Here is a 12,067-nt window from a genome sequence, read left to right as displayed (position 1 = left end):
CTGGTACTGGGAAATGAAATTTACCTAGGCACTGTCCCATAGCTTGTTTGTTCAAGGCCAGCTCTCTTGAACCACACTTTCACTTCTAGCTTTTGGGTGGAGGAAGGTGTGGTTAATTGAAGATAAGAGTCTAATAGACTTTCAGGCCTAGACTGGCTTCTAACTGCAGCCTTCAGATCTCAGGCTCCTGAGTAATTAGGATTACAGGCATAAGCCACCAGAGTCTGCCTGTAACTTTGTAATTTTACTTTTTTTTTTTGCCAGTCCTGGGGCTTGAACTCAGGGCCTGAGCACTGTCCCTGGCTTCTTTTTGCTCAAGGCGAGCACTCTACCACTTGAGCCACAGCATCACTTCTGGCCCTTTTCTATATAGGTGGTGCTGAGGAATTGAACCCAGGGCTTCATGTATATGAAGCGAGCACTTTAGCACTAGGCCATAACTTTGTAATTTTAAAAGTATATGTAACATAAGAATTTTCTATGGTAGAGCTGAATGCTCATGTTTAGGGTTATATTCACTTACAAATTTAGTGAGCAGTATTTTGTAGTGGCTAATAATAGGTGTGAAATTGGCTCAAGATGTAGCAAATACACAGCAAGCCCTAAGCAATCCACTTAATGAGGGAAAAGGTTTCTTTTGGCTTACGTGTTGGAGAGTTCCATCCATGTTACCTGACCCCGTTGTTTTGGACCCATGGCAGCACAGTATAGCATGGTAGGGGTGCATGGGAAGCTGTTCAGCTATTATAACTAGGAAGTGAAAGAAAACGACAGTAAAGTAGCCAGGCCCAGTGCCTCTCCCCTTCAGGTACAGGCCCCAGTGACATAACTTCCTTCCACTAGGCCCCACCTTCTAAAAGTTCCACACACTTAGCCCTGGAGGCTCAGTCTTTAATACTTACCTTTGGGGACTGACCTCGAACCTCATGTTTGAAAGTTGGGCATTCTACCCCTTGAGCATGCCCCAAGCTTCTTTCTGGTTTTTATTTCTGATAGGGGTAATTTAGAAGTGTTTTATTTGATTTTTAAATTTCTAAGTTAAGCGCAGGTGAATCATGCCTATAATCCTAGATGCTCAGGAGGTTGAGATCTGAGAATTATGATTGGAAGCCAGCCTAGACAGGAAAGTCCATGAGACTCTTTATTTCCTATTAACCCCCTCCGCCCCCCCCCCCAAAAAAAAGGAAGTGTGGCTTAGGTAATAGAGGGCCAACCTTCATTGAAAAGGTTAAAGGATAGTGCCTAGGCCTTGAATTCAAACCCCACTATTGCTTTCTGTACACCCCAAAATTAAAGTAGTTTGATTTTTTTTAACTGTGCTTGTTGGCATTAAGTGTCTATTATTCCTATTTTCTAGCATTATGCACTATAATCTGTGAATATGGCCTGTGTACATTGTTTTATGTAGTTTGTTAGAAATTTTTTTGTGATCTTATACACAGCCAATTTGTAGACCTATTTGAAAAAAAATGTACTGGGCACAAGGATTACTGTGTTGACAATTAAGTTTGTTCTTTGATAATCTCATCTCCAACTTGTTTTCTGACCACTTAATCTACTCTTTTTCTTTTTTTTGAAAGGGAATTAAAGATCACTGGCTGATTTTGTTTTGTTTTTATAGTATTGGTGGGCTTGAACTCTGAGCCTTGCCAGGCTGGCACTGAGCCATCTTTAGCCCTATTTTTTTACTGGTTATTTTTAAGACAGGGTGTTCCATCCCACCCTACACTTTAATCCACCTACTGTAGAACTTTAGTTGTTGCTGAGATCACAGGTACACTCCGCCACATCCAGTACCCTCTGTGGAGATGGAGTTCCATGGGCTTTTCTGCGTGGGTTGCACTATGATCCTTCCAATCGCAACCTTTTATGTAGCGGAGGATGACTGTTTGCCTCTGTTCCCACTTACCAGTTGAGAATGGGTCTTGAGAACTTTTCTACCAAGACTGGCCTTGAACTATGATCCTCTCTGATATGCTCATTCACAGTCTCCTTAATGGAGAATGATTTTATCAGTTGCTTCCTGGTGTGTGTGTGTGTGTGTGTGTGTGTGTGTGTTGGTGAATGATTTTATCAGTTGCTTCCTGGTGTGTGTGTGTGTGTGTGTGTGTGTGTGTGTTGGTGAATGATTTTATCAGTTGCTTCCTGGTGTGTGTGTGTGTGTGTGTGTGTGTGTGTTGGTGAATGATTTTATCAGTTGCTTCCTGGTTGTGTGTGTGTGTGTGTGTGTGTGTGTGTGTTATCTTCATGTGTATAGAGATCCAGTACTTTACCTGCCCGGTAGTTTTTATTTTTCATCAGTACATCTTATCTCTGGATATTTCATGCTTTTCTTGTTTTATCTGTTGTACTATTGCAACACTTTTTTGCTTTTTTTCCCCTGATATTATTTTATACTTTTATTTTTAACCTCCATCATTTTCTTTTAAACAACACTGGATGATTTTTTCAAGCCCAATATGAGTCTTTTAATAGGTGTCTCTATAATTTAAAGTCTCAATAAGGTACAGAAATGTTTGAACTTTTTCTATTTTACTTTGCCCTACTTACTGTGAATTCCAATTTGTTCTCTTTTGCTCTTTCTCTCTTTGTGGAAGCAGTGAAACATCTTACTTCCACTTTACATTTCCTTAAAATCATTTGGTACTTGTGTACAAGTTGCATTTTAAAAAATGTTAAATCCAAGGTGCCTATAAGATACCTGGGAAATTTCCCAAACATACAGTTGGAGATTAAGGATCTGGTGCTTAAGGGGAATGTTATTTACATGGTTGTCTTGGAAGCAGAAGCCATGGATGGTGCTGTTTGCTATCACCCAGGAAACTCAAGGAGAATAAAAACGGTAGCCTAATACAATGCCAGGAACACAAGTACTCAATAAACATGCCATGAATGCTTAATGAAAGAAAGAAAGAATGCGGGGAACAGTGACATTGAAAGAGGGAAGGAAAAGGCAGCAAAGAGGGGTGGCTTACGGGGCAGAAGGTGAACTTTGGAGAGAGTTGTTGCCAAGCCACGGTGGAGGGAATTTCATACAGGAAATAAAAGACACAGTGCTCACTTGGGGGAGGTTGGAGAGTGTGGGGAGTATAAATGGACAGTGGGAGGCTCTGAGGAGCTCAGAGAAAGAAGGGTTAGGGACTCAAAGTGGAGATGAGCAAAGAATAACAGCTTTCCTCTATGAAATTGTCCAGGAAAAGGCAGAAAGGAACAGGTGCCGACTTATGTATGACCCTCAAAATCATTTGGTCCATGACAGAACTGACACACATGCTTCTGGTCCACTCCCCACAGCTCATGTGCCTGTGTTGATCATTTGGGATGACCTATAATGCTCTTCTAAATATCTAGTGGTCCTGGGCAGAAATAAGGCTTCTCAACTCTTCAAAGAGCTATGGGCCAGAAGAAAGGCTTTGTTTAGGATGTGCCACTGCATGCAAAGGGGCAAATAGAAGAGAAATGATAAGAGATTACTCCAAGGGTGCATTTCTTCCTCAAGGCTTTTTGAGTGATAGAATACACTGAACTGGGATTCTTGATCTACCTATGTACAGTCTGTAGAAGATTTCACTATTGTACAAATCATTCACATCTTAGCACTGTGTGAATTTTATGGTGTCTCTGTGGGGAGAACAAGAATTAGCTCAGCCATGAAGTTTTCTTTCTTTTTCATTGGTTTTAAGATTTGAACCTAGGGCCTCATACAGGCTAGATAAGTGGTTAATATCTAAACTACATCCTTAGCCCACAGTCATGATCTTTTTTTTTTGGGGGGGGGGAAGGGTTGGTTGTGGGGATGGAATTCAGGGTCTAGGTGCTGCCCCTGAGCTCTTTTGCTTGGGCTAGTGTTCTACCAGTTTGAGCCACAGATCCACTTCCAGTTTTTGAGTGGTTAATTAGAGATAAGAGTTGAGGACTTTTCTGACCAGGCTGGCTTCAAACTGTGATCCTTACTTAGATCTCAGCCTCCTGAGTAGCTAGGACTACAGGCATGTGCCCCAAGTACCAGGTAGCCATAATCTTTTATATCTTACAGCCACCTATTTTGTTTGTAATAATTAAAAGTTCTAGAACAGGACTGGGAATGTGGCTTAGCAGTAGAGTGCTTGCCTAGCATGCATGAAGCCCTGGGTTCGATTCCTCAGCACCCCATAAGCAGAAAAAGCCAGAAGTGGCGCTGTGGCTCAAGTAGTAGGGTGCTAGCCTTGAGCAAAAAGAAGCCAGGGACAGTGCTCAGGCCCTGAGTCCAAGGCCCAGGACTGCCCCACCCCTCCCCAAAAAAAGAAACCAGGGACAGTGCTGAGGCTCTGAGTCCAAGCCCTGGGGGAAAAAAACAAAACAAAACAAAAAACACATTCTAGAACATCTTTAGTTCCTGAGGAGACGTGTTCTGGGGCTAAAGAAGTGACAGGTACTCACCAACCTCTAAGCTCAAAACCAAAGAGACTAGAATATGGTTTTCAAGGAAGGACTGTTTGACATAGATTTATTGTTAAATTCTTACTCTTTACCAGATAAAGCTCAGAAACAACCATTTTTTCCTATGCTTCACCAGTCTGAATTGGGCATCTGAACTTGGGGTATGAGTTGAGTAATTTGAGTTACAAAAGATAGTTGTCTTCTGATAACTTCTCTCTCCCTTTTGGGGGACAGCCCAAGGACTTGTAGAAGAAAAACAACAGGATAAATGTGTATCTGAATATACCATTTTCTTTCCTTGATTGACAGAATGTGTTTTGGTTTGTTTGTTCTTTTCTATTAGATCCATTTTACTGGGCTTGGCTTCCTCAAGCCAAAGTTCCTTTTTCTGAAGAAATAAGAAACTTGATTCTACCCTATATTTCTGACATGAACTTTGTGCAAGATTTGTGTGAAGATCTTTATGAACTTTTTAAGGTAAATAAATTCTCGCTTAGGGGGGTCATTTGCTTCTTTATTTTTGTTTTGTAGTAGAGGATTAAACTGAGGGCCTTGTATGTGCTAGGCAAGTGGTTGGCCCTGAGCTACATCAGCCCCAATTAAATTTGAATGAGCCTGAGGTACTGTAGAGTAAACTGCCACTTGCTTACCTGTACGCAATTGGGTTGTTTAAACAATAAGCATTTCTCACACTTCTGAAGGCTAGCAGTCCAAGATCTCTGGCCTCTTTGTATAAAGGCATTGCTCCCATTATGAGCGGTCTACCTTCATGACATTACCTCCTAAAGACCTCATTGAATACCATAACATTGGGAATGAGATTTCAATACATGGATTTCAGGTGCTCAAGCATTCAATTCCTAAAAAGCACCAAACCATCCTAAAACTTAAACCCCACAGCACTATTTTTATCTTTTGGGGGGAAGAGAGGCATGGGGGTTGCTTATAGGTCTTGAATTCAGGGCCTGCGTGCTATTCCTGCGCTCATTTGTTCAAGGTTAGCAGTCTACCATTTGAGCCACAGCACCATTTCTAGTTTTCTGGAGGTTAATTGGAGATAAGAGTCTCATGAGGACTTTCCTGATAGGGCTGCTTTGAACTTCCATTCTCAGATCTCAGCCTCCCGAATAGCTAGGATTACAGGCATGAGCCACCAGCACCTGGCTTTTTTTTTTTTTTTTATCATTTTAGTTTGATGATATTAATGCTAAAAAAGGTTAAGTTCATTGCCCAAATTTAGAATGTACTTGTCTGTCTTATAACAACATTATTTTTATTTTTCTGATAGACTACTCTCCTGGGTAGCCCAGATGCATTCATAGTTTTATTAGGAATAAAGCAAAATAAATAAAAATGTAGCATTTTGTACTGTCTGGATACTGCTTTTTAAAATGTTAAGTTTTGATTGTCAGAAAAAAATGAAAGCTTTAAGAGCAGCTTTTCGGGTTGTTTTTTTTTTAAATAAAATTACCCTTTATAGTATGTGTTTGGTGACCTGACATGAATTAATTCTTGTAAAAAGCCAAAACTCATTGACTAGAAAGTCATCAGTCCTTCCTGGTGCTATAGGAATGGCTCAGTAGTAGAGCACCTACCTAGCTAGTACAAGACCCTGAGTTCAAACCCCATTACAACTAGTACCCCGCCCCCACCCCCCCAAAATACTTTCTGAACTAAATTAGGTGTTTACCAAAATTACATCAGGGAAAAGTCCTTTCTCTTTTTTTAATTATTAAGAACACTTTCTAATGGTCTTACTGGCTATGTGAAAATTAACTTTATTTTAAATTCTGTATTTGTTTCAAAGATTTTTATTAGGGGAACTAAATTAACCTTTCTTCTCCTTTCCATAACAGACTGATAGAGGATTTGACAAAGCCACATTTGAAAGTCAGATGTCTGTGATGCGGGGCCAGGTAGGTTGGTTTTTGATGATCTTGTTCGTGAAGGAAAGTCTCACGAGACAGCATCAACTTTTCCTTCCACTGTGACAGGTGGAAGATGTGACACTGCCTATTGTGCTGTTCTGGAATAGTTCTGATGATTAGAAATGAAGTTGACTTAAATACTATCTTGCCTCCTCTTTTGGACCTTGCTATGTAGCTAGTTGTTTCCCACCTCAATATACTGGAGGTGGAACCTGTGCTAGGTGAGCACTGTACCACCGAGCCACACACCCAGTGCCTTCAGCCCCACTGTGATGACTATTTCACTACCTTTTTCCTCCTCAAATCTACTTACTTGGATACATCAAAACCAAGTTTTGCTGCCAGTAGATTATTTTCCTCACAGAACATGTTTGGTTTTGCTAGAGCACTCAGTAACTAACCATGTCACCAGAGCTGAGCACCAATTGAGCATGGTAGAGCTATATAATTATACTTCAGACCTCTTACCCATCCTCCTCCTTCCTCACCTCCTCTAATTAAAGATTCAGGGAATTAGGTATAGTGCTGTGGACTGTCAGGCCAAGCCGACTCATGGATGACATCTGCTTTCTCAACACTATTCCCAAAGGAAAGCTTGAAACAAAAATGTATACTTCTAAATTAATGGGGCTGTTTGCTGCAGGTATTAAGTAGCAAACAGCTACCTAATAATGAGGCAGCTATTAGGTAGATGTTTGCTACAATACTTGTGGCAAGATGATATTGATTTGTTGTATTTTATAACTTCAACAAGCAAATGTAATTAAATCAGATATTCATTATTCTCTTATATGTTTACAGACTACTAGTAGGATAGAGCTATAGAGTCCACATGGAATGGACTAGAGGAGATAAGTATTAAAAAAAAAGGGGGGGGGTGGGATTGTAACTAGAGAAGTGGTTCAAGTGGTAGAATACAGACCCTGAGTTTGAATTCCAGGACTTCCAGAAATAAAAGAAGGGTTACAAACAAATATTTAGAAAGGAAAACCATGTCCTGGCTTTTTTTTTCATTTTTTTATTCATTTTGATTATGAGGGAGATAAAATCTATCTCAACAAAGAGATCCCTAATTTAAGAGGTACAGAACTTGTGCAGAAAGGGAGGCTGGACCGTGGTGCAGATTTGCTTCTCAGGTGAGGAGACCCAAGCAGGGATCCTAGCTAGGAGCCTGTCTGGAGAGTAAAAGTGGTTAGATGGCCAGCAGTTATCATTATACTGCAGTGTTGCCTTCCCAGGATGAGCTGAGCCAAGTCCCAATTTGACCTTTTTGCTTGTCTGACGTGATTCAGCTTCAGGACTTTGCTTTCCCCTAAAGGCCCATCCTGGCTTGGCTGTTCTTTGTGGGTATGAGTGGATTCCTGGAACTTCCTATAGCCCAAACTCTGCATGCGCTATGCTTTTCCCTAAAAAGACATACCTATGATAAAAATTTGATTATCAGTAATAAACCACATTTAGCAATAAACATACAAAAAAGATCTGAAACCTATAAATGTTTACACCTGGGTTTTTCCATTTATACTATTTTCAGACCAAGGTTTACTGTAGGTAACTGGAACAGTGAGTAGGGGCATAATTGTCTGTGGAATCTTATTTTTTTTAATCTGTTTTTTACCAGTCCTGGGACTTGGACTTAGCACCTGAGCACTGTCCCTGGCTTTCTTTTTGCTCAAGGCTAGCACCCTACAGCTCCATTTCCGGCCTTTTCTGTTTATGTGGTACTGAGGAATTGAACCCAGGGCTTCATGCATGCAAAGCAAGCACTCTACTGCTAAGCCATATTCCCAGCCCTGGAATATTATTTTAAACAAGTGAATGCTATAAACATTTTGTGGGTTAAAGTTAGTGCATGAGGAATTTAAAACCACCTGTGTGTGACGGTGTTGGGCCGTCCACTCTGAGGTAAGATGCAGAGGTGCAGGTGGGTATCTACTGCCTTTTGTGCATTTATTCATAACTGTCTCATTTACAGAGGAGTTTAGGTATTGTGGAAATGCATACAATACAATAACAAATGACAAAGTCAAGATCTGGGGAGACGGCTGGGAATATGGCCTAGTGGCAAGAGTGCTTGACTCATATACATGAAGCCCTGGGTTCGATTCCCCAGTACCACATATATAGAAAATGGCCAGAAGTGGCGCTGTGGCTCAAGTGGCAGAGTGCTAGCCTTGAGCAAAGAGAAGCCAGGGACAGTGCTCAGGCCCTGAGTCCAAAGCCTAGGACTGGCCAAAAAAAAAAAAAAAAAAAAAAAGATCTGGGGAGAAAGGAAACTATGGTATCTTAGTTACATCTTTTAAGTTCACTTTGTTTTATTTTGTTTTCTATTTTTAATTTGATTTTGAGCATCCTGATAACCAAAAAGAATAATGTGCTCTGACTGTACATACCTGATTATATAATTCCCTGGTTTCAGCTGGGCTTTTTTTTTTTTTTTAAGCGTGCCTTAAAAGAGAGGATATCATTATTTATTCTCAAGTAAATTAGCAGTTAGGAAACAAAGGTTTAACAAGAGAAGTGTATCATTTGTATACATCCAAATAACAGAGTCATTTCAGCCAGTTTCTTTTTATGTGTGTATGTGCCAGGGCTTGAACTTAGTGTCTTGGTACTGTCCTGGAGCTTTTTTGCTCAAGGCTATTGCTCTATCACTTGAACCATAGCTGCTCCACTTCCACCTTTTGCGTGTGTGTGTGTGTGTGTGTGTGTGTGTGTGTGTGTTTAATTGGAGATAAAAGTTTCACAGACTTTTCTCCCTAAGGTTAACTTTGAACCGTGATCCTCAGATCTCAGCCTCCTGAGTAGCCGGGATTATAGGATGAGCTACCAGTACCAGGCCAGCTAGTTTCTTAGTTGACTCAAAGTGCCTGTCATTTCTTTTATGAGTGTCTTTTAACTTCCCCTCCCTCAAGCTCTGTCACCTTGGTGATTGGTGCTACGTGTGGGCCAAGCTTTGCCACTAGCTTGTGGTGAGTTTTACACACATGATCAGTGACTGCCATTAATTCTCCACATCGAAATGTGGACTGGTAATGTTCGTGATAAAAATAAACCATGTTCCAGTTTCATTTTAAGTTGCAGTAGCTTATAAGCAGGTTGAATAAAATTCATGTTTTGTTCTACCTGTTCCTATTTGTAACACTGGGCCTGAAAATATGTCCAGTATACTTTCCACATACTGCAAGTCAGAAGTGTGTTTCCCGCAAAATCTGACAAAAGCAGGAATAACGAAATTAGTTTGTGCAAACACAGTGATTAAGTCCCAAAGCTCCTTTTCAGATCCCGTAATCGATGTGAAAGAAAATGAAGTGCCCACTTGAGTACCTCCCGAGGGCTTGGCCTATACTGGCTATATTTATCCTCCCAACAGCTACAGAGGGGTCTCTGCATTTTGGACAGAAGCAGCAGTGTGCAGAGGTCTTGAGTAACAGGCTGCATATGTGAGTAAGAGGCCTGTCTTAGCTGGACATATGTGCAGCATTTAGGCACTACCTCTGCCTGGAGCCCTTACCATCTCCTTACTGGGTTGAATTTTAACTGATATCCCTACCTGTCCTCCTTGCCACAGGGTTGGGGGTCAGGTGCAGTGGAAGAGCATAAAGCCCTAAGTTCTGTCTCGTGCAGGACAGATAAAAAAACAAACCAAAAATGAAAGTCTCCTAAAAACAAATCCCTTCATATCTTTTGTATCAGAAAATCCCAAGATTTGTCCCTGTGCATGGGCTAAGCTACAGGCTTCCAGCCCAGCTGACAGGGCCCTGGGCAAACTGCCTTCACACAGCGCACCTGTCTTTTGCTCTTGTCATTTGCCACTTGCCCTGAGCTTAGCAACTTCCTGTTTTCCAGTGGTGCCTGGTCCCTGCTCTCTCTGTGGGTGCCTTACTTCTTCCTCTGGTGAGCAGCTCAGTCATCCTGGGCCCCTCCTGTCACCTAGATAGTTCTTCTGACTCCCACTGCACTCCTGGGAACGTACCCTGGACACAGTTTACTCAGAACTTTGGTTTTTTATTTGGGGTCTGTGTGTGTGCGTGTGCGTGTGTGTGTGATTGTGTGCATGTGTGTCGGTCCTAGGGTTTGAAATCAGGGCCTGGGTACTGTTCCTGAGCTTTTATGCTCAAAGCTAGTGTGCTACCTCTTAAGCCACAGCTCCACTTCTGGTTTTTTAATGGTTAATTGGAGATGAATCTCACAGACTTTCCTGCTGTTGCTGGCTTTGAATCATGATTCTCAGGTCTCAGCCTCCCAAGAAGCTAGGATTTACAGACATGAGCCACTGGCGTCCTGCACAACTTTGTTTTTTCAGATCAATATATTGAGTAGATTTCCACCAAGAAGCAGCATAAACTGACAATAAAGGAGAATATGTGGTTTTGCATATTCAGTACAATAATTCAGCCAACTGAAAGCTGAGGCTCAGTACACTTTTCTTTTTTCTTTTTTGCCAGTCTTGGGTCTTTGACTCAGGGCCTGAACACTGTCCCTGGCTTCTTTTTGCTCAAGGCTAGCACTCTGCCACTTGAGCCACAGCATCACTTCTGGCCATTTTCTATATATGTGGTGCTGGGGAATCGAACCCAGGGCTTCATGTATACGAGGCAAGCACTCTTGCCACTAGGCCATATTCCCAGTCCCCTCAGTAAACTTTTGAAACACACTTTCTATGCAGAAGTCCACGGTTTTAAGCCGTCTATCTGCCTTTGCTATAACAGAGGCATTCCTGTCAAGCTATCAGGTGTGGCATCCATGGAGAATTCTATTTCATCTTGCCTGCAGTGTTTGCCTTATCCTGTTTTTTTAAAAGTAATACTTGTCTAGAGTTAAACATAAACTAAGAAATTCTGTTAAGCAGTAATCAATATGGAGGTTGTTGGGGAAGGGATTGAATTATTGCATTGTGGGTACTTGTTCCTGTGGCTCTTGTTTCCAGGCTGTTTTTTTCAGAACTCACATGGGTTTTCAGGTTTTTTTTCTCACCAGTACAGTGCATGCTCACTCCACAAATGTCTCTAGATTATCAGGTATCTTCCAAAGTCCAAAGAAATGTTTACAATCAGGATAGGTTAGAGCTGTTTCTTGTTATTACATAATTACTTGAAATTTGATAACCTCAGACTGATTCACTTTTTAATTTTTTTTTTTTTTTTTTGCCAGTCCTGGGGCTTGAACCTCAGGGCACTGTCCCTGAGTTTCTTTGGCTCAAGGCTAGAACTCTACCACTTGAGCCACAGTGCAGCTTCTGGTTTTTTCTGTTTATGTGGTACTGAGGAATCAAATTAAGGGCTTCATGCATGTTAGGCAAGCACTCAACCACTAAGCCACATTCTCAGCCTGACTGATTCACTTTCTTTTACTTTTCTGTCTTTGAGATTCTGTGCAACAACCATGTATTGTTTTTAGAGTCATGAAAATATTAGCCGTTACTCAGGCATATTTAGACTATCAACTTCAGAGTCGAATTTTTTTAACTGAAAAAGGCAACTAACCAGAACATTTCATTCCTTAGCCATGCTATTCCACGTTTTATGCTCATCGTATAAAAAAACTTAAATGACTTTTTTTTTTCTTGTTATTGTGGTATAGTCACCCCAAGGAATTTTTTGACAAACCTAAAGAGAATCCTAAATCATAAATAACAATTTAATTACTGTTGGTTATAATGATTTATTTCCTTGATAATGTTGAGGGCTTGGCTCATCTACTTTATACTACTCAGAGGA

At 41.0% G+C, this 12,067-nt stretch overlaps 1 protein-coding gene across 2 annotated transcripts in view; it reads left to right on the top strand.

Annotated features, from left to right (window-relative positions):
* The window catches only part of Pi4k2b (phosphatidylinositol 4-kinase type 2 beta), a 33,718-nt gene that overhangs the window by 17,495 nt on the left and 4,156 nt on the right, over nucleotides 1–12,067 (top strand). For both annotated transcript variants that reach the window (XM_048364199.1, XM_048364198.1), the window contains 2 exons: nucleotides 4,763–4,896; nucleotides 6,276–6,335. In XM_048364199.1, the coding sequence (XP_048220156.1) occupies nucleotides 4,763–4,896; nucleotides 6,276–6,335 (194 nt within the window). The remainder of the gene's footprint in view (nucleotides 1–4,762; nucleotides 4,897–6,275; nucleotides 6,336–12,067) is intronic.

This window comes from Perognathus longimembris, chromosome 16 (genome assembly GCF_023159225.1).
Source record: "Perognathus longimembris pacificus isolate PPM17 chromosome 16, ASM2315922v1, whole genome shotgun sequence".
In the NCBI taxonomy this organism is placed as follows: Eukaryota; Metazoa; Chordata; class Mammalia; order Rodentia; family Heteromyidae; genus Perognathus; species Perognathus longimembris.
The sequence above is the reverse complement of the archived record's forward strand: the minus strand, read 5'-3'. Positions and strand labels throughout refer to the sequence as shown.